This window comes from Podarcis liolepis, assembly GCF_965112155.1.
Source record: "Podarcis liolepis genome assembly, chromosome: 12".
NCBI lineage: Eukaryota > Metazoa > Chordata > Lepidosauria > Squamata > Lacertidae > Podarcis > Podarcis liolepis.
Genome location: NC_139563.1, coordinates 27,185,085 through 27,208,676, shown reverse-complemented (window position 1 = coordinate 27,208,676; position 23,592 = coordinate 27,185,085). Strand labels below are relative to the sequence as shown.

At 37.8% G+C, this 23,592-nt stretch overlaps 1 protein-coding gene across 37 annotated transcripts in view; it reads right to left on the bottom strand.

Annotated features, from left to right (window-relative positions):
- AKAP9 (A-kinase anchoring protein 9) overlaps nucleotides 1-23,592 on the bottom strand; it is a 105,695-nt gene that overhangs the window by 18,138 nt on the left and 63,965 nt on the right. For 21 of the 37 annotated variants that reach the window (XM_083467625.1, XM_083467645.1, XM_083467633.1 and 18 more), the window contains 11 exons: nucleotides 18,701-18,863; nucleotides 14,080-14,292; nucleotides 12,354-12,392; nucleotides 10,645-10,877; nucleotides 9,410-9,529; nucleotides 7,364-7,540; nucleotides 7,153-7,257; nucleotides 6,025-6,177; nucleotides 5,624-5,803; nucleotides 1,742-2,809; nucleotides 246-392 (listed from right to left, as the gene is read on the bottom strand). In XM_083467625.1, coding sequence (XP_083323751.1) covers nucleotides 246-392; nucleotides 1,742-2,809; nucleotides 5,624-5,803; nucleotides 6,025-6,177; nucleotides 7,153-7,257; nucleotides 7,364-7,540; nucleotides 9,410-9,529; nucleotides 10,645-10,877; nucleotides 12,354-12,392; nucleotides 14,080-14,292; nucleotides 18,701-18,863 — 2,598 coding nt within the window. The remainder of the gene's footprint in view (nucleotides 1-245; nucleotides 393-1,741; nucleotides 2,810-5,623; nucleotides 5,804-6,024; nucleotides 6,178-7,152; nucleotides 7,258-7,363; nucleotides 7,541-9,409; nucleotides 9,530-10,644; nucleotides 10,878-12,353; nucleotides 12,393-14,079; nucleotides 14,293-18,700; nucleotides 18,864-23,592) is intronic. The other 16 variants (XM_083467643.1, XM_083467650.1, XM_083467652.1 and 13 more) reach the window with 5 other exon arrangements.

Here is a 23,592-nt window from a genome sequence, read left to right as displayed (position 1 = left end):
ATTGAGTTTAAAACATCTGAAGTGTTTAGGGCCTTGTCAAAAAGTCAGATTTTTATTGTTGGCAGCCAGTGGCCATTACAATGTAACTCACAAAAACAAACAAGGGAACATTTATGTGGAAAAACATCGTGTATATTGATATAAGAATAAGAATACCACTCTTCAACCAAACAGTCTTTTATGAAAATATTACAAGCAATCATTAGCTCAAAAATGAAATAATTATAGCAATGTTCAGTTCTTACCATTAACTGCTCATTAAGTTTTTCTGCCTTTTCTCTGTAACTATTAAGCTCTTCCTTAGCAGCAACAGACTCAGCTCTGATTCTCTCTAGTTCAGGATCATCAGACAGTATATTTCTTTCTTTGTTTTCACTCAGTTCTTTAGCCACCTGCACAGCAATGTATAAAAAACCCCAATTTTGTGACTATAAACCCATGAATGTTTTGCTATTTGCTACAACAACGCTGATATCATGATTCCTCATGACATAAGCTGTGTAACAAAGCTTTAAGTAGTTCATTAGGTTGCTAACCAATGAAATCAGGACCATGCAGCTAAGATGTGGTGTCTCTGAAGCGCTCTGGATCATTAAAGAAATCCACTGAAGCATTTGAAAAGTCCACTGAGTACTACAATACAGATATTGGCCTAGTTAGGTGTGCGCATATTCAGCAGGTCGTGGTGAGTCATAGCTTTCCACAGGCTTCCTCAACCTCGGCCCTCCAGATGTTTTTGAGACTACAATTCCCATCATCCCTGACCACTGGTCCTGCTAGCTAGGGATCATGGGAGTTGTAGGCCAAAAACATCTGGAGGGCCGAGGTTGAGGAAGCCTGACTTACCACATCATGCATACCAGGCCAGTATTACCTTTAGCACTTAGAGCACAAGAGTATGGCATTAAATGGAATAACCTAAAGCTACGATTCCAAGAGTCCATGCCTAGCAAAGTGCTTCTTTGAGTGTGCTACAACTTGTCTGAAGCTACTTTCATTGAATCAGCAAGAGAAAATGTCTACTCATTTTCAGCAGCGGTTATTTGAAGGGCACAAGCAGTAGCAGTTGGTGGGCAGAGCAGGGTGGTATTGCATATCTTGCGTCCCAATGCCGGGGTCACTGCCTGCTACTGGCGGGCAGCGGGGAAGCTGGCATATAGCAGGTGATGCAGCACCGTCAGTCTGGAACTCCCACCACTGGCCTGCAATGCACAAACCTCTCCACTGCCTTGTTCCCTCCCCATCTCAGAAACTAGCAAGAGACCCAGGTACTGGGAAGCCAGGTAAGCAGCTCATTCCCACTCCAACCTGCAGATTGCTACTGGCTACAGTGGCTGAGGCACAAAAGGAAACCAAAGTATTTCCAGCAGGCGGGTAGAGGTTCACACATGGTCTTTGGAACCCATCCTCAGAAACAGTAATACTTAACTGGATGACCTTTTAGAATTTACTGAAGTATATTGATGGGAGGGTGCTTCTTTCTACCTTGCACAGTTATGCAGCTAGTATTATTATAATCTGCTAGAACTGGCAATAGTTCATGATAAGCAATGCGAAAAGATACAAGTTTCCTTACAACTGAGAAATCTGTTCCCCATTGTGCAAGGAGACTTGATGAACTATTGCAGAAACATTTTTGGTCATGTATATGGTGTTTTCCAACATCACCTCACCCATATTTTGTGAAAAGTCACCTACTCCATAAAAGAAGAATGAGCAGCCATTTTTGGGCCACACAAACCTGAGCAGTAAGCGTTTTTTCTTGCTTAGAACTCTTTGCTTTCTCCTTTTTGTGCTTTTCTTCTACTTCTGCTAGTAGTTGATGAAGTTCAGCAAGTCTCTCTTCCTTCTCCTTTGCTTCCTTCTGTGCAATTTCCACCTTTGCTTTTTCTAGCTCCAGGCTGCTCTGTGCACCTGCCAGCTGGCTCTCCATTTCCAAAAGTTTGTTGGATAATGAAGATAATATAGAACCTGCATCTTCTCCAGGCGTGCTGTTTCCTTTCTCCGCTGAAATAGTTTTTATAGCTTCTAAGGCGTCTCCTGAAACCACCTGCATTTCTTGGAGAAGTTTACTTTGCTCCAGAACTGCTTTCAGCTGAGCTTGACTCACAAGGGCTGCAGCAACTTTCTGCTCAAGCGTTTCTTCCAGCTCTGTTATTTTCTGTTTAAGCACCGCTGACTCAGCCTGGGCTTGCTCTTTTAAAGCCGTGAGCTGATTGCAATGTTGCTTTAGCTCTGAATCCTTTTCCTCCAAAGCCTCTTGAAGCTGCTGCAACTTTGTGCTGGAAGAATCTTTGGCATTTTCCTCCTCATAGCCAAGAGGGGTTTCATTTTTTAACATTTTAGTTTTCTTCTGACTTTCAGTTTTCAGTTGGCTTGATCCTCGTATTTCTGCCACACCACTGTCCATCTGCATGTTTCTGTGTATTCCTTCCTTTTTCTCATGTTCTTTCTTAAATGCATCTACTTCTTTCTCCAACTTGCCCATCTTTAATTTTGTTTCCTCAAGTTCATTCTTCATGACAGAGACCTCTACATCTTTATTTTCCACTTGTTTCACCAAAGCTTCCTTTTCTGCCAACACGACATCAAGCTGGTATTTTAAGTTATCTGCGTCTTCCTGAGTCAAAGAAAAGTCCAGAGGTACTTTGTGCTCAATATTTGCCAACTCCTGCTGGAGTTTTTCGATAACATCATTTAGCTGCTCGAGTTCCTGTTCGCTGTTTTGCTTCACACGTTCCTGATCGCTCTTTAAATATTCTATTTGGGCCTCCAGTTCCCTTATGTGCTCATTTTTGCCCTCAATCACCTAGGTGGTCAAAGAAATAAAAAATATTTAATTATCCAAAAGAGGTAGACAGTTCTGGAATTCATTCCAACAACTTGCTTACATAAACAACAACTCATATTATCACTATATGATTGATTGCATAGTGCCAATCAATCCACCTTCGCATGGAAGTTTTAAAAACCAAATGTTTCTGACAGTTATTTTAGAATTTTGGTTTGTTCAAACATACACTTCATAGTATTTTCCACTTAAATGTTTCAAGTTCTGGAAAATATAAAATTCACTGTGTTCAAAGGGACTATATGCTGGACCAAGTCGCTTCATAGTGCTTTTTGATCAATTATGTCTGCAGATAAACAAGCAGCTTATAGAGTAATTTGTGTAACTCTAATTCAGCTGATATTTTCTCTGCTAGAACTATTCCTATATCTCAGCTCCTCAGCTTCATTCTAGTTACTGAACTCCCATTTGCCATTTGCAAAAAAGAACTCTCCAGAGTGCTGGTTATTTCAACAAAACCACCGTTATATCCTTAGTCACTAGAACTTAACATTCTTTTCCACAGTCCAAACATACAACAACAAAAAATGAATAAGTAAGGATCCTGATTGGTCTCCTAAGTTACAGAATCATAGGGTAATTTCCACATCTTCCTACATGGATGAAGTTGCTATATTATCCAAGTACTGTCATACCTTGGAAGTCAAACGGAATCCATTCCAGAAGTCCGTTTGACTTCCAAAACATATGGAAACCAAAGCACAGCTTCTGATTGGCTGCAGGAAGCTCCTGCAGCCAATCGGAAGCCGTGGAAGCCCCGTGGGACATTTGGCTTCCAAAAATAGTTTGCAAACCAGAACAGTCACTTCCAGGTTTGCGGCATTCGGGAGCGAAAACGTTTGAGAACTAAGCTGTTCGAAAACCAAGGTACGACTATATATGGTTGGAAAAAAGAGAAACTCATACAATCAACACCTCATATCTTTTTTCTTTTTTAAAAAAGTGGGATACATTTAACAACGTAAGAAAAGCCATGCTGGGTTAGGTCAAAAGCCCACCTAGCCCAGCATCTTGTTCTCTCAGTGGCCAACCAGATGCCTATGGGAAGCCCATAGCACTAACTCCACTTGTGATTCCTGGCATGCATTCAGATGCATACTGCCTCTAAGAGTGAGAGAGAACATAGCCGCTGTGGCTAGTAGCCATTTGACTGAGAAAAAAAAAGAACTGGGGACTATTCAAAAGCTGTGAAATCATGACTTTACAAAACAGATATAAGAGATTTTGTAAGGGGGCGGGGAAGGACACTATGAAGTAGCAGAAGAAATAAAAATAAAAATAATAAAGCATATTATTTCACTGGTGTATTATTATGAAGAAGGCAAAATGATCCAAGAGATAAGTTGCCAACCATACAAGGACTGTTCCAGAATTTTATCTAAAAGAAATCTATTAAGAAAGAGGGGAAGGTGTAAAGACCAAGTAAGAAGATTCAAATTATTCAGACAAATAATTTAGAGGAAGATAGAAGTAGCTAAATGAGGAAGGTGTGCTTTAGAAACCTCAGGAAGAGTTTCAATGCTAGGAATTCAAAGTCAGAAACAGAAAGAGGAGTATAAATAGAATGAGTTCAAAAGACCAATGTAGAATAGCTGAAATATTGGTTTTGAATAGATGACAGTGATTGATTTATAACAACTTCAAGAATAGAGTTTTGGATGGACTTTGGCCTCACCTAGTAAAACTCTTTCTTTTTGCTTTCTCAGCAAAGGATGCAGAAAGCATTTATTAGCCACCACAAAAATCTTAAAATCAAAAGAAATACAAAAAACAACAACAACTAGATGGAACCAGAAAACTCAGAAGCTCTAGATATTGTACATCTTAATGATACAAGATAAAGTCACAGGATTTATGGGAAGCACTACAAATAATTGTCTTCCTCTTTCCAAAAGATATAGCAATTCCTGAAAAGACATATAAATAAAGCTAGTGAATTCTCTCTATTGCTAATGCAAAGGAGACTGTGTGGAGGACTTGCTACATAACATAACTTGAAGAACAAGTAACATATCTATATGAGTAGCAGCAGTAGTGATTTTAGGCATGTAGTCAAGAAAGGAACAGAAATATGGGATCCTGAAATTGAAAGGGGGGGGAGGAAGATCCAGAACAAGTTTCTCTTTTGAAACCTGAAAATAGCAGGAATACTATTATAACTTGGAACAGAGAAATATTATGACTCACTAGATTTTGCTTTTTGAAGCACTTTGTTTCACAGTAACTGGCATCAGCACTCTGAAAACTATTAAAAACTGGTCTGCCTTTTGTGCTTTGCTGTAAAACACACACTGACACTCTATCCTAAGTTTGCAAGAAGAATTCAGCAACTTTCTAGAATCACAATTTCAGTTATGAAACGTATTTTTTCTGCAAACCTCTGGCAGAAATTAGGCAAAATCCAGCAGATGGCATTAGAGTACAACCCATTGTATAAATACTTATACTGGAGATGATACATTCCATTAGCATCCTGATAATCACTACTCAGATTATCTACGTTTATATTGCTCCAGTTATCCTACAGAGGAATTGAGACTAAAACTGCACAATTATCTACCACTACACAGAAATTAATATTTCAATAAATATATCAAGAGAAAGCAGAATTCATGAGAACTGTATTTTGAAAATCAGGACATGGGTTTCTAAATGCAGTGTGGCCTAACCCACGTTCTAACACCTTAAACTATTTGGCTTATACGGAAGTCTTGATTTTACATCTCACAATGAAAAGAGAAGTTCCCACAAAAGATTCCAAAAACCATGTACTTTGTTATCTGTTGTAATTTCAAGTTGCTGTTGCAGTTTTGAAATTTGTTCATGAAGTTCATTTATTTCCTGTTCCTTTTCCTGTATGATCTGCACAAATTTTCCAGCAACTGCATGATGACCCTTTATAGAAGTATCTTCAGGTTTCTGGATAGCTAGTCCCATCTTTTCCATATCCTCCTACAGACAAAAAAACAGCGGCAAATAATGTAACTTGTGTTTCTCTCATTCTTTTCCATTTACAAGATGAATATACAGATATATATTAATATATTCTTTTTAAAAAAGAAGAAACCAGGATGTTATGTATTAAAAGTTTTAAAACCTCATGATTTGCAGATGTGTTCATTCAAGAGAAGAAGATGGGTGGGAAATACCGGATTTCCTTTCCAGATAATTACCTTGAAAAATTTATTCTCTTGCTCAAGTTCTTGTTGTCTTGTAGTGGACTCTTTGTGCTGGATTTCTAATTGCATGTGCAACTGTTGTACTTCTTCGTTTTTGTTTTCTAGTTCTTCACGAAACTGCTCTAATTGTTCTTCAAGATTTATGATCTATATACCCAAGGTAAGTGGCAAAGGGATAATATATTTTAAACAAACAAAAACCATAAAAATAAAAATTGTTCTGCACTCTTACGACCATACTTATTTTCAGAAACAAAGGTTTGTATTTAACTTCTAATTTTAAAGACTTTTTAAAAAATACTCAATTTTACAGTGAACGTGGAAAATTATGGATGGATGCTAGCTCATTTCTTCTATTCCCTCATTCTCAATATAGCACTAGATATACAATGGCTACACACATCCTGAAGATTATTCCAGACGTTGTTCCTTCAGGAAGGTGACAAAGGACCTACAAGAGCTGGTGGGGCTATCTGTCTGTGGCTGAGGGCACAGTCATTCAGCACCCTGAGATTTTAAATGGGCATCCACAATTATATCAGGATGGTGATAGCACCCTGTGGCTAGAGAATATTGCAGTGGGCTCAATAGTAATACTAAACACCCATCAAGTCTGGTGATGAAGCTGGATAACCTGCAGATGACTCAGTTTTTTAAGAGGCAACTGTGATCTCCAAGGCTAAAAGTATCCAAACTGACCAGGTGGCTGGGTATGGGGAGACCAGAGGTTGTGTCACAGGGTCTGGAAAAGGGCATGTGTTGGCCTCTTCCAGACATCATTCCCCTCCACAGCGAGCTAAGCAAGGTTTGAGCTGGCTTATATCTAAGCAGAAGCAGCCATACCATACCATGGCCCTGCCTTTGCCTTGCGGCTCCCAAGCTATGTGGTCGCATATACATTTGCCATGAATGTGGTATGTGGCTCTCTTTGCTCCTCTTACCTCCACTCAGGGGGACAGTTTCATCTAGGCCACATGTCTGGCCCGCAGAAGAAAGCCAGGCTCATACAATGGAGCCATGTGACTATTCTGACCCTCTGCACCCTCTGCATCCTGTGAAGTTGGATTGAAATGAATTATATGAAATATTAACTTATCTGCATAATGGAAAGGGGTACTCTACCTCTTTTTCTTTCCTGTCTACAGCTTCTTGCTCAGCCTGTAACTGTGCTTCAAGGGGCAATTCTCCCCTTATTGTTGTAGAGCCAAACTGCTTCCTTTCCTCCACCTTTAAAGTAAGGATATTAGCTATCACATCTCTTTAATTCACAATTAAACAACTGAATGTTCTTGTTGATAATAAATATATAAAAACATTGTCCACAAAAAAATACCTTTTGCAAACTGTCTGCACTGATCATTAAAGCTTGTTCCAGTTCTCTGATTCTGCACTCTAATTTCTCAATTTCTTCGTTCCGTTCTTGCACATCTCTCTGAAGTTGCTCCTTAGAGAGCAAAAGCTCACTGCATTTGTCTGTTTTTTCTTTGAGGTGATTTGTTAACTGCTCAACCTGGTGACAATAGGCAGGAACGATATTTCAAACCTCTTGAAATATTAAGGATGAAGAACTCGTTTGATGAAGGCTCCAGAAGATGTATGCTAATGTAGGTCATAAGTTCAAACACAAATTTACTGTAACGTTAACCGAGTTAAATTGCGTAGGAGAAAAAGAGGCAGGAAGTAAGAAGAAAGCTTTCAATCTCTGAAGTATTTAGGTACAAGGAGCTACTTAGTAACCAGAAGCCGAGAGAATAAAGGCAAGTAAGATGGAAGACTCAAGAGAAAGCACATTGAGAGGAAAGAGAGGATGTTGGCCGCCACGGATACTGAAATGGAATGTTCAGTTATGAGGCAGCCAGAAAGACCTCACTGAGAAAGAAGTAGTAATTGGCCAAAGAAAGATAGCAAGTGAAAACCAATTAACAAAACACTCCCCAGTGGGCGGACAGCTACCAGTTCAAACTGTATGTACAACAGACAGAAATTATGCAGAAGCTCAAGCCTGCCAAATTAAAAAGGATGTTGTTTCACAAACACAAATTAAACAAAACCCAAGAGTGAGTTGTTGAACTCTTAAAAGATTTATTTCAGCTTTCACAGGTGGACTATTTCATCTGATGAATGAAGGGTTATCTGCAACTTCTTCCAGATTAGAGATTGATGTATGGATAAACATATAGACAGACACAGGTAGGCAGGCAGACAGACAGAGTTGAAGGGGGGATAGAACACTGGAGTGCAAAACCATGATTACTTCCTGATATGATATGGTTGCTGTGATTATTTTATACGAATTTGAGATTTGCACAGAAACATCGTAGAACTACCTTTGCCAAGATACTGCTATAACTCTGTAGATTAGTCCCATTGCTGGGGCTAGTGGCAGCTATAGTGCAAAACATCTGGCAAGCACCAGGATGTTTGTGCTGCAGTTGTACCCATAGACCTTTGGGTCCACGGTTTGCACTTCCCCCACTTTATCTAGTCTCTCTGTCGTGTTAGCTGTGAACCTGACAAAGTGGGCTCTAGTTCACAAAAGCTTATGCTTCAATAAAAGTCTTTAAACATGCTTCAAAATGTTTTGTTTTTATTGAAACAGGTGAACACGCTTCACCCCTGGAATGTGTCACAAATTAAAACTATGTCAGCTATGTCTGCCACATGGAAAAAACACTGCCCTAATTCAAGAAAGAAAGATAAACAACCATAAAAGATGCATATCTTTCTGTATTAATGATAAAAAGCAAATTTACAAAATTCTAAGTTTTCCCTTTCATTATCCCTATTCAGTAAATAGAAATCGTTTATTCAATCTTCCCAGTGATTCCCACAGAGCCTCTGCTCCAACCCAGTTTGCATACGGCCTTTGGAACTCACTTTGATTTTGTAAAGGGTGTTGACTGACTGCATTGGGACTATCATTAGGGAATGAATGAATGAACTAAAAACCACACCTGAAAAAATCCCTGTGGTTTTGGCTATTAATTCTACAAATAAGTGGTTATAATAATGTGTAGCCCAATTGCATACAATAGACCTTAATTGTTCAAAGGAAATATGTGAAGGATTGCAGCCTTTAGCTTATTTTTTGCTTATTTTTCTGGTTTGTTAACTGACATTAAGACAGAATTCCCCAGTTTGACTGTAACAAAGTACTCTGGCTTACTGCGAGACCAGATCTTTGTGCCAAAGCTGGCATGCAATTGGGAAGTAGGAAGGGTGACAGAGGAACATGTAGTCATGACACTTGTCCATGGTCATAAACAAAGGATTATGAAACCTTGGACAATTGTCCAAACAGAGGACTTTATTTTTGTACATTTTCAACATTTCAGTTTATGTATTTATGGTAAAACAAACCAACAAACCTGTATCTTACCTCTCTGTTTTGGTGTTCATTGACTGGCTGAAATCTCTGGGGAATCTTAAGCTGGTGCTCCAGTTTCACAATCTCTTGCTGGAAAACATCTCTCTCATGCTCCCTATCAATTGCCTGTTCCTGAAAATGTAACCATTATATTTCTTATGGCAAACATGTTCAAATGAACTTCAAAATTAACTCATGGTATCTTGTTTTCAATTTTACTTAAAACTAAACAAGATTTCCAAAATGAGTGTAATGATACCGCAGTGCTGCTTTTATTAATAACACACACACACCTCTGTTACCAGTAAATAGCAGAAGTCCACAGAAAATCAACTTTCTAGTTGGAACATAACCACTGATGTTTTATCAAAGTACTGTAGTCAGACGGCTTATCTTCCTTATGACTATGAAAATGTGACAAGCACTGGGCCCAAGAAAGCAGGTAGATATTTGGCACATGCCTGATTGTCTATATACATTTGTGGCAGGGCTGATAGCAATACATTTTTATATACAGTATAGTGCCATTTCAGACAGCCAAGGCAGAAACTAAATATTGTAGATGCTTGACAAAGCATTGGCAATTCTTTTTCTGGCACAGAGCTTAATGTGCTTGCTTGTACTTTAGGCTACTGTTTAGATATCAACTCAAATGGGCCACCTTAATAAATACACAAACACTTGGGGCCATCTCTAGAATACAGTCATACCTCATGTTATGGATGCTTCAGGTTACATGTTTTTGGGTTATGGACCGTGGGAAACCTGGAAGTACCAGAACGCTTCAGGATGCGAACGCTGCTGGTTGCGGACGTGCCTCTGTCACAGATTATGTCCACAACCCAAGGTTCCACTGTACTATGACTAATGATTCTCTATTACTCATCATGTCTGGAAAAATACATCTCACACATTGTTTCATAAGATGTCAGGGTGTGGTTATGTGCTCTCCTAAAGTATTTTTCAAGGTCCGAAATTTTTTTTTTACTATTATCAAGTCTACATTTAACAAATTTTAAATTCTGAAATTGTGATCAACGTTGTTCTTCATTCCTTTTAAGAACACCTACATTTTTAATTTGCATTTTTTAAAAAAAGTAATCTGCATCAAAATGTAAAAACGCACAGAAAGCTTTTTTAATGTGCAGTACTAACTAAATTAGAGTATGGTCTTTTTGTCTCTCTCCCACTTTTAAAAAATTCTGTCATATATGGCTAGCAGGATTTGCAACCCATCTCTTACTTACATCTAGAAATTTTTTTGTTTTCTCAAGCTGTTTCTCCAGAGCTTGGTTTTGTTGCCTTAGATCCATCAGTTCTGCATTTTTTTCATGCTCCAGTTCCAAATATCGGCTGACTTGCTCCTCTATATCAGTTTCCAGTGCCTTCACCTGCTTTTGAAGGTAGTCATATTCTTTTTCCGCTTGCCGCTGCACCTCTATTTTTTCCTTCATGAGCTTTTCTGTTTCCGCCAGCAACTCTGTTTTATAAAGGCATCAGTTGTTGTTTCGGATAGGAATAGTTACCTTAGCCTATCATAACAAATTCACTCCCAAAACAATGTATTCATGCTATAGTATAATAAAGGATGGAAATAGGTTTGGGTTTTACCAGAATTATGTGGTATCTCTCAATAAAAGGAGGGAGGTATGGAAGGAAGATATCACAAAAAAGTCATACAAAACCCCAGAATGAAAGCTGAAACACTCTCAGTTTACTTTAGGACACACCAATTTTAATGATTAATCACGTATATGGGTCACCGTAACAAATCATAACTGCATATATTTCATTCAGTACTGGGGAAAATGTATGATGGCATTAAAACCCAACTGTCTTCTCATCCAGTAGGACTGATCCAAGTTAACAAAAAAAATGGTCCATGAAATGGCACATACAACGTTTAAATGTGAAAACACTATAGACCTTCACCTGGTGAGTTATAGAAAGGACAGCGAAGGAAATGTCTTACCTGCAACGGAGATTTTCTGTCATCGGTGTTGTTTTTAAACACCTTACTTCCCCCATCCCCTGCCCTTCAGTTTTAAAAAAATGCTTTTCACGATGTGGGAAAATGCTATCATATTTACGGCCTACAGTGGCATGGGGCTACTGGAACAGATTGCCTTCCAATGCCACTCCAGTCACATTGGATGTTGGAGGCCATATTGGACTATCTGGTGACACTGATACTTGCTGTGTCAGCAACACTCCTTCTGGGATTTGGGCTACATTAACATGAACAGGAGGTACATTGTGATCTCTTCCCAGCAGAGCTAAGGCTTCCAATACACAGTGGACATGCTTAGTCAACTCCCACTGAAATGGGCTCATCATGTACATATCTCCTAACATTTTGTATAGCCAGAAATAATATCAGGATAAACGCTTTATAATGTGATTCATCAGTATAACAGATACAGATACTGCAACAAAATTCTTGTTGATTTTTTAAATGAGGAATACTGCAGAGTAATGGATTTATGGATAAGGATCTTTTATCATATAAATGAAAGAAAAGGAAAAAAAAGTCACCAGATAGTGGCCATTTTGCATTACACAATACAGAATATTTGGGGACCATCATCTTACATCATGCTTGCTTGCTTAAACATCGTATGTCAATACAGAAGTCATATTTGGCAAAGGTATTATCAACCAATGTATTTGCAGTTTTCAAAGCAAAGTATTGCTACTACCTGTGCTCGCAAACTAATCGACTAAGATGATGGTTATTAAATGAATCTGCTTCACTTTACTAATGTATTGCACTTAGAAATTGTGAGCAACTGTCAAAAAGAAAGTTGTGAGTATGAAACACAGTATCAAAGCTGCAGCCCAGTATAAGTTAATGTCAGTAAGCTGAAAGCCCAAAGAGAGACCATGATTAGCAAGTGTCAGTAGCTGTTAAATCTGCCACCCAATGAAAGATTGGCCATGCAATGTACAAACACACCTGCTTGGGAAGCTGCATCGACTGCAGCATCTACTAGGCCTAGGAGAACAGAAAAAAAAAACAAGAAGCAAAGTAATTCACATGCCATCTATAGCTTTCTTAAGGTGTAATACTGTATAAGAAAAATGAAGTTGAAGACAGAATGCCGAGTTCAGTGAAAATGCCTGATGATGCAAGAAATGTGTCATTAATCTGTTAAGTATGATAGTTACGTGTTTTTCTACTATTTTAATGTGGAATATCCATTTATTTTTCCACAAAGTTTCATGAACACACTATAGATGTTCCACTGAAAAGCCCAGGTAACATACCTGCTATTAAATGTACTGATTACTAGATTATTGCAAAATAGAAACCCACGTACTAATCTTGATAGTTTTACATGATACATTTATTCAAACGTAATTAACTCACAACTACCTCTTTTGATCATTATTGCTTCTTCAGCTATTTTTTTAAAAAATCTAAAACTTCACATGCTCCTTATAGAATAGAGATGATATTCTTAAGTGAACACCTTTAGCATGTCAATGTACTCTTTACAATAAACACTGTTTCAATAAGATGTCTCTTACTGGGGGGAAAGAGGATTAAAACATTAATTTGCTTTATGAAGGCAAGTATTAGTGGAACAAACACTTAAGCACATTAAACAAGCTTTGTGTCTTCTTTTTAGAAGCTATCCAGCAAAAAGGTAGGCACAAAATTAAAAAAATTAGGGGTTTTGCTTCCTGAGCAGTTTCTTTGTGGGGAAAAAAGAGACAGTATGAGTATTTTTATATAAAAATCAACTTATACACAATCTTCCTACTCATCAGTTTCTAGCAATCATCTAGTGAATTGGAACACTCTTCAATATCTATACGTATTTCTCCAGTTACATTTAAATATTCTATTTTTTGGACAAATGTGGTGTTATAGTTACAATGTTGGGTTTGGTAAAGGAAATCCCATCTCAGCTCACTAGGTGGCCTTGGGTAAATACAATAATTTAAGCTACCCTATTTCACAGAATTTAAAAGGTAAAATGTTGTTCTGAGCATATTGAAGGAAGAGGCAGCTGAAAACATAACTAATATATTTTAGCTGAAACAACATTCTGATTGGGTTGGACTAGATTACCCTTGGGTTTCTTTGCAACTCTACACTTATATGATTCCATGATTGCACCCCAATATTCCTTATGTATGTTAACTGGACCTAACCATAAACCCATGTGTTTTCACCGGGGGAAGATTCAATTCAGCTTCCCCATCTGATTGTAAATGCCTTCATCCTTTTGGAAATGTTACTAAGAAAAGGTACATGAATCCTTTGGGGTGAGGAGTTGGGTTGTTAAGGAAAGCTGATATGATCTCTTAACTGAAACATCCACTTGCGATAATAAGAGTTTGGATTGTTCTCTCAGTGGGAAGGTGGCATCTATTGATATGTGTGTGTGTGTGTGTGTGTGTGTTTCAAGATGGATTTAATCCCACCAATACTATTTTTTAAAAAAATATTTCTATAGGCATCTTAGCATGGTGCCCTTGTTTGCTTAAGGCAAACTGGTGGATTTTTCATGTTTCTTTTGCAAAGAAGGTAAGGTACTGTTGCACAGAGATCAGCTGACCTGATAGGAAGACACACCCTCCCAACCAGTTTTACAAAAGTGAAGTGAAAAATCTACTAAATAGTAACTGGTTAAACCAGATAAGATCTTTGGAAGACTGAGGGGAATACATACGTTGTTCTACTGGTCCTGCATCAGCTTTCATAGCATCCTTTTGTCTGAAGAGTAACTCCTTCTCTTCTTGAAGCTGCTGTCTCTCAGCCTCTAGTTCCTGTAATTTGTTACCTGTACAGAGTAGCTCTTGCTCAAGATGGTCTATTGCATCTGTTTTTTCCTGGATTTGCTCTTCCAGAAGTGATTTTTCATCTGCATAGCCATCAATAAGATCTTTAGGAACAAGAAAAATACTGAAATTAACCACACTGGTTTCCAAGCATATATTTCAAAGAAAAGAAAAGTTTTAGAAAACATGTTGACAACTCTGACCAGAATATCAACAGCTGTTGAAATAAGTGGAAGAGCTTTATCCTATGTGATTGAACCTAGAATATTTTTTGCCTTCAATTTCAGCTTCACATTCCCAAAGTGCCATATATTTAATTAAATTTGTGAGACAGCTTCTTCATGGGGTGGCAGCATGACTGTATGTCTGCATGCATGTCTGAGTGAAATGTGTGCATGTGTGTATTTGACTGTCATGTTCACACATTCATAGGTGATGATGGGATTCAACACACCATCCGAACAGGCCTAAAGATCTTAAATTCAATAAATTCCAAAGAGCCCTACTATGTTAGTGGGCATAACTACATACTAATAAAAGTTGCTTCAAGGTGTTCATTTATCTGTAAAGTGTTTGGGGGTGATGAATTTTTACTAATAATTTCTTCCTGAAATTATGTATTAAAACTTCATAGACATAAAAATAGGTAGGTCTTAAATTGGTATGAATTATACTAACCCACTTGTTAACTGTTCATAATTTTTTAAAAAGTACACGTTTACTTTTCCAGCTGTTTTAACAGAATTAAAAAACTAGTAAATGTCTTTAATTAATTATTTCAAAGGTTTTGCATATTGTATACAACGAAATGGGCTTTGTCTCAAACACCTTACAATGCCTATTGCAAACACAATGGCTGCATTCACACAAGAATGCACAGATGGCTCCCACTTCACATCCCCCCGGCGGGAGCAACAAATCACAATTCCTGGCTTAGCGTTTCACTGAACAGCGGTCACTGTTCCGCTCCAAACTACCATGTGAGGGCAAGGTTTCTTTAGTATAACGTGTGTCTGTGTAGTTATGATAAATGCAATGTTCTCAAAAGGGACAATAATTAACAATATGCTCATACTGAATCTATTATTCTTCCTAGGAAAATATAATTAACCAGCAATTAGTCACCCGCCACAGTTTAATGCACTACTACTGCAAATTAGGCCAATGTGGGTTTTTTTGAACCACTGAATTTCCCCCAGCATAAGATTTGTTGATTTATGAGCTCCCAGATTAGATGCATCAATAAAAAGGTACTTCAACAAGTCTTCACATGTTAAAGTTGGTTGTTTCATAGTTGAACAAACCTGAATTATGAGACTACAATGCCAGCAGTCCCTTAAATTGATAACGTGAAGATTTATAGAAATGTAGATAATGTACCACACCAAAACCCAACTCAGATGAAAGCCCATTTAGTATGTTATGCATAAAAAAGCATGTTTGGCAAGCCTTGGTATTTTGAGGGAACACAAACCTACAGAACTTTATTGCCTCTTCACCAACACAAGAGCTAAACATTCCAAGTACGGTACTTTGCAGCGTTATTTGCCCTTTCCCACACTTTAGTTCCACTGAATTTTCTACTGAGTTAGATTTCTTGTAAACATGAGAGAATTTGAATTCCTGTACTTGGTTAGGATTCAAAGGAATACTTTAGTTATGTCCAAGGAGCTATGCTAGTCTGGTGGATATTTTCCTTTTAAAAAGCTGATCCCCAACTCAAATCAACCTTTGCTTCTCTCTCTCTCTCTCTCTCTCTTTCTCTCTCTTATTTTACAACAGATATGCTTTTTGATGGTAGTGGTGGGGTGGGAGTGTTGATGCTAGGTACATCAAACAAGTTGGGCCTGCCTTTGAATCCCAATCTTTTTCTTTACTTTCTGAAAGCCTATAAACTTGCTCTTTAATTAACAGTGGCACCAGGATCTACCAGCCCATGTCAGCCAAACTGATATACCAATGTATAGCTTATGCATCTGGTTACTTGTCCTAGGATGATATTACCATATGAAAAGAAAACTGGACACGTCATAGGACGTGTGGTGAAATGGGTGTGTTTTATTAACAAAACCATTCGATACTATTCAACATAACTCAGGTTATTTCCTCAGGGTCTTACGAAAGAATAATGTTAAACAACAACTGATCAACTCCTTTTACTGGTCCACAATAGAAAGTGTCCTTTCATATTGTATCACAGTGTGGTATGCTGGCCTGACAGCCGCGGACAGAAAGTCTCTACAGAGGGTGGTGAATACAACACATGATATCATGGGCTGTCCCTTAAGTCCGCTAGATGACATCGCAAGGGATCGTTGCCTTAGGAGAACGAGAAAAATTCTCAGGGATGACTCACACCCCGGCCATCACCTCTTTTATCTTCTCCCCTCGGGCAGGAGATATAGAAGTATAAACAGCCATACCAACAGGATAAAAAATAGCTTCTATCCGTGGGCTGTTTGGCTGTTGAACAGAAAATAACATAGCAAAATTGACTTGCGAGGTGGTGTGTTGTTCGATAAAAGATTGAGTATTTGAGGGGGGGCAAGCTCAATTAATTTTATTGCACACAGGTTGTACAATGACAATAAAGGTTTTATTATTATTATTACTATGTGAAGCAGGATTGTGTACATGTGCACATACTTTAGAGCTGCAGACACTACTTAACATGTAAAGAGGGTTTTAAATCTTTATGACAGGACAGAAGGCCATAATTTGGACAATTTTTTGTATGAATGCACATTCATCATTGGAATTCTACCAAACGAGAAAGTTTGCAGTAGCTTAAATCTGCCTTTTTTTTTTAAATCAAGGTGACAAAACCAGAATCTAAAGGAGTTGGCTGCTGTAATGTCAGAGACTGTAAATACTGCTCCCAAGCAGTCATGAATCAGATCTTTAAAAAAAAAAAAAGGCACTCAATTTCATGAGAACTGCCCAAGGGCACATTAGTAAATCACAAACCCTCATTAGAAAGTAGTATTTATCTTAAGAAAAAATGCAATTCCACAGATTTCTTTTGACAAATTTTGCAAGCTTGATGAATACTGTTTTCTTGTTAATAAAATGTCTGAAGTAAAGTTATTTCTAGCACAATCCTATCAACCTTTACTCAGAAGCAAGTCCTACTGAGTTCAATTAATCTTATTTTCTAGTAAATATGTTTAGGACTGCAGCTTTAACACACAGTTTGTTTGTTTGTTTGTTTGTTTGTGCTGCTGAAAGCAGCCAATAAGCAACACAAGAATACCTTTAAAGAACAATTCTAAACATCAATTTTTTAAAGAAGCAAAGCACAATTATCCAAAAATTAAAATAATTTCTTTGGCTTTTAGTACAATGTAAGTAATCTATTTTTGTATCAGTCAGAATTTATTTATTAAATGCCAATGTACAGCCTATTAAAGGACAGGTTCATATGCTGATTTCTGTGAATGGTTCAGTGCTGCCAAATTCTGGCTCTTTGATTTATCAACTAAATCATTGACCCATGACTCAAACACCTGTTGATTAATTCAAAGGCTCATTCAAAATCTAGGATCATATGCATTTCAAAGGAGAGCTGGCTGAAAAGTTGAAGTGCTGTAAAAGAGAGGCCATCCACCAGCTATAACATGACTTTCCTTGTATTTAACTTTTTTATAATTAGTTAACAAAAAAGTTGTTTAAGTTGAGCCCTAGTTTTTGAATCTTGCCTTTATGCCTTGCTCAGTAAACAGAACTTTTCACAAATAATCTGTGTCTTACCCTGCACTAATGTCTATTGAAAGAACGAGTACAATGGTGATAGGTTTCTATGGCAACAGACATCCTGTTATACAGGTTTAACAGATTCTGAATCATACACAAAATGTGATATTATGAGTAAAGAGCTCATTACTCCTACTGGTGGCATGCAAATTGAGAATATTCACAATGATGAAAGCATCGTCTATAAAATACGCCAGAGTTGAACCAACCATGAAAACCCTCATTTTGCAATTTTCTCATCAATAAATGCTCAAGACACTGCTGCTGTCCATTACAGAACAAATGAATGATAATGATGGTCTTAGGATATAACCTTTAATGTAGTTTAACTTGAAGCACAGGTTGAAAAAAAAGAGGTTAGATTATACACTGCAGAAGATTCTGAAAATCCTCTCCCCCTTATTTCCCTCTAACCTTGGCACAAGATACTCATTTTTTATTTTATTCTTCATTTCTGCTCTCTGTCTGTCTGTTTCGCATTGTGGCTGCTTTCCTTTCTCTCAGAGAGGTATGAATTAATTTTGTTTTCTATTTGCTTGCACCTTCCTTTTCTCTACTGCTGAAAAAGAAGGATAATTTATCCATAACTACCTGAAAATTTGACATGGATTCAAGAGATCACTAAATGAGTTGCTCTATGATTCTGGCAATTTTTGGGGCGAAGAATGCAAATACTACAAACACTGACATAACGAAGAGAAAGGATTTGCTATGCCTTAAACATTTAAAGCCTTATACAGCAGATGAATCATTACTTACTCTCTGCTTTGCTAAGCTCCAAAGCCAACTGCTCTCTAGCTTTAACCTCTCCATCGAGTCGCTCTTGCAATTCCTCCTGGCATCTGAGCAATTCAGTGGCTTCTTGTTCCTGTTTAAAGGACTCTCGCATCAATTCTGTCTGTGTAACTTTAGCATGTTCAAGCTGCGTGATAAGAGAATGAAAAAGGTTAAAATTTGATGGTTTAAAAACCAGGTCTTATACTGGAAACTTGAAATTGTTGTGGAACAATAAATAATCTGGAAAGGATCGGGCCCTTTCATTCATTTCTACAGACTTCTAAATTAGAGGTTTATTGGCCTTACACAATATGGTCAGTAAGATAAGTAAATACCTGCACACTGCAGTATAATGAATCAGTGTCACATGACCATATCCGTGTCCAAGTGCCGGAACTTGACACTTCCTAGCTTACGTCAACTTATGAGAGGCTCATTTTAATGTTCATTACAAACTTTCCAGAACGTAATGGAATCCTCAGCACACACTACACATATTAGCTTTTGCTACAAATTTTATACGACAGTTCCTAATTAGGATGGTTGAAAAGGAATGTGGAGCAACGGATTTCATGTTGCAAATAATAATTCTACTTCATAAGAAACTTTGGTGTTTTCCACCATGCTCAATTAATACAACAAGACATACTACAGGGTAATATTTACTGTGCAACTCCCTCAGATCAAAGGTCGGAGAACCACAATGAAGCAGAAACAACCCTATAGGCAAGGTTCATTAGGCTCTAAAGCTCTTAAACACATATGAATTAGTACTTGAAGGGAGATGTTGTTTCCCATTGCATATTTTCCATCCATTGTTTAATTTGTGGAAATGTCACCTACTTAACTGACATAATTTTAAAAAACAAACATTGAAACAGTTCATTTGCCCCCCACCAAAAGCAATTCATCTCAAAAACCAATAGCTCTGAGTCAAAAATCCTGCCTGTCTCTTTTGAATAAATCTTTGAGAAATGATGAAGAACCACCTGCTGTAATTATGAGACCAGAATCACAGTAGAGACTTGGGGAAAACAATATTTTTCAAGCCATGTGCTTAAGGTAAGTAAGAATATAGCATGACTTTACTTAGAATTTGTAAAAAAAAATAAAAGTCTTAGATCAGTTTAACAAGTGAAAAAGTTCAGAGTCTAGCTGTTAAGGGCAGGTAAGGCTGCTGACATTTCACGTGCTACTCAAATTACAAAATGACAAAACACATATTTGTTTAACTGCAGGGAAGGAAAGAACCCACACCCATGTTTTTATAAGTATGGTGAATGTGTTCACATATTATGTGTCTTGTAATACTATATTCCTCATAGAGCATGGCTTTATCGGGGGGAAAAGCTCTTCTATTTTTATCAACTGTTTTAGCGTTAACAAAGCTAAGGTGGTTGTCGCTGGTTAACAATGAAGACATGGGCCAGCAAGCAAAATGTCAAGCTAAAGCTTCCTGCAGCAGTATATACTTAGGGTTAATTTTTTTCTCATCCAGCAACGTGGCTTGGCTGTGTGGAAGGGCTCTCAAAATCCAAATAACTGCTGTCTGGATGATGACAGCTGCACTCATGGAGAACTTGCAGTTTCCTCCACCACCATCCCAGAGAAGGGGAGAAATGTTATCTAGGTATCCCAGCCCCATTACTAAATCTAAAGGCAGCAAAACTATACCAATATAGAGAGAGAGACAGAAGTACACCTCACAGTACAGGTCTCAAGTCACCTAAGTCTGCATACATATCATACATTTAAAGCACAGGAGTCCCCCCCCCCCCAAATCCTGGAAACTGTAGTTGATTTGGGGGGCGGGGAGACACGTGCTTGAAATGTGCTTCAAATGCATAGTATGCACAAAGCCTCAGTCAGCACATTGTGCCAAAACACAAAATAATATTCCTAAAGGTTATTTAAATTGTACTAAAGATTTCTCTATGCTTTGATTACATGGCAAACAACTATACTTAGTATTATTGAAAATTCACAGGTGCATTTTACAGAATATACTATTGCATCTTAGTTTAAGTATGCATTTGATATATCTTATTAGAAAGGGACATTAGTATTTCCATTACTTTCTGTTTCTCCACTCTACACTGAAGCATGACCAAATTAAACTATTCACTACTAAAGCAGCACATGGAACACATTGCCCAATGTGGGCATTTGATCTTCATTTTGTCATGTGCTCCCTATTATGTATTATAACAATGCTGCATTCAGCTTTGGGTGCAAACAGAACCATACATTCATTGGAAACGGTCCTTATATTAATAAAGTATGCTTTTTGCTACTTTGAAATATATTTTACTGAAAGGCATGGAGGGGGGAATCAAATAAATAAAATCAAATAAACAAAGAGAATAAATGTGATTGTTAAATAATAGCTAGATATGCTACATGGCTCAGATACACAGCTGTCATAACTTAGATTTAAGTGGCAAGCACTAAAATAACAGATACCTACAAATATGTTACATCTGCGCCTGCTTTATAATGTCAATACTGGCACTGCATGCTGAATTCAATTCTACTGTAGTGTCAATAATTTAAGAAAAAAGTTTCATTAGCTTTGTTTACAAAATAAAAAACTGCTTTAGATACAAAAATATTATCAAGTACAGTATCTAGTTTAAAATTTTCCCATTACCATTTCTGCCAGCATGTAACACACACACACACACACGTGTACAGCAAAATTAAAATTTCTTCAGGTTCTTTAATACTTACTGAATAAGGGGGTGTAGGCAAAGAAATTTTTGAAACAACTCTTACTCTATGCTCATTTTTCCTGCGCCTAAAATGAAAAATTGAAGTATTGACAACTACAGAGTTATTTTCATCCAACTCTTCGGTGAAAGGAAAAGGATATGGTAAAGGCACACGAGATTCAACTTCATATGTATCTTCTTCCTCGCTTTTTTCTGACTTCAAGCCACTGAATAGATTTGATGCCCAATATGTACGGTAGGAATCCATTCGAGAATAACGTTGCTGCCTTCGCTCATCAGATAGGGCTATTTGCCTTAGCTATGAAAGGTTTCAATATACTGACAAAAAATTGCAGAGAAGTTCACCAGTTGTCTGACTGCTGCAGAGAGCCAGGAACTATCAGTTCACATCCGGATAAGTAACCCGCAAGTAAGGAGAAGCCCAAGTAAATATCAACTTGAGAAGAAAAGAAAGTGTCAACATTTGCAGACTTCACTGAACTACGACTTTTCCCCTCACAACCAAACTCGAAAAGGTATTTTAAACAAAAAGAATTAGTAATGTGAGGCAGGCATTCATTGAGGGAACAAGGTATCTCCATTATTAGGCCATGTAACGACAAGCAACAGGCATTTAATCAATCCATTACAGAAAAAAAAATTGCAGCAGTTGTCAATTGAAAAAACAAAACAAAACATCTGCTACAGTGAGGTCAAAAATACAAAAAGCGGCACACTATTTGGCTTTGATTACTTTCTTGAAAGAATTCTCCTGAAGTTAGATAAAACTTCACCGTGCAAAGTGAAAGCCTCTCTCTCTCTCTCTCAATGCCTCTGCTGAGGAAGAGGTCAGGACAATGGGAGTGGCTTAATTTCTTTACTGCAGGTACACAAGCCGATGGAATTTGAATTAGCACACCCACAGTAAACCTTGCCCGACAAGATTCAAAATCCAAGTCAGAGCAGAGAAGCTGTATTCGTAAGGGAATAAAACAATAGCTTCAAGACTAAAAGACTATTTTCAATGCTTTGTAAAAAAAGAACATTTCTAAAATACAGTTGCATCTCCAGATCTTTAATGTTGACAGCCTGAAAAACACTCCTAGCAAGGTTTCTCTTTCTATTAGGATCAATGTGCAAGTCCATGAATTAGATGATAGGCCAAATTCATACTGTTTCTAGATTTTTTTGGCACAAAGATCACCTTATCATCACAACATAGTTCCTTTGGAAGTTTAAGGGAGATGAGGGAAGATAGAAAGGAGAATAAGATTTTGATTACATCCTTTGAAGAAACAAGTTGTAAAATGATGCACTTATTGTCCATTAGAAAATAAATATTTCATTTAACTTGCTGGGCATTTTTTACTTGTTCTCTTGCAAGAGAGTCTTGAGAAACTAAGTTGACAAAATTAAACTTGATAGACAGATATGAAATAGAATTGTTGTTGTTGTTTAGTCGTTTAGTCGTGACCGACTCTTCATGACCCCATGGACCAGAGCATGCCAGGCACTTCTGTCTTCCACTGCCTCCCGCAGTTTGGTTAAACTCATGTTGGTAGCTTCAAGAACACTGTCCCACCATCTCGTCCTCTGTCGTCCCCTTCTCCTTGTGCCCTCAATCTTTCCCAGCATCAGGGTCTTTTCCAGGGAGTCTTCTCTTCTCATGAGGTGGCCAAAGTAGTGGAGCCTCAGCTTCAGGATCTGTCCTTCCAGTGAGCACTCAGGGCTGATTTCCTTAAGAATGTATACGTTTGATCTTCTTGCAGTCCATGGGACTCTCAAGAGTCTCCTCCAGCACCATAATTCAAAAGCATCAATTCTTCAGCGATCAGCCTTCTTTATGGTCCAGCTCTCACTTCCATACATCACTACTGGGAAAACCATAGCTTTAACTATACGGACCTTTGTTGGCAAGGTGATGTCTCTGCTTTTTAAGATGCTGTCTAGGTTTGTCATTGAAATAGAATAGTATATTTCAAATTCAAAGATGTATCTGATCCATTCACCTGTTTCTAAGAGGGATGGAAGAGCTCTCATTTGAGCACTGAGATTCGTTTCAAATGCATTTAACAGACTGAGGCTATAATACTATGATGCAGGTTCCAAGTTCAAATGTGGCACCATTTTGAGGCATGCAAGAAATGTGATTTCTTCGTTGAG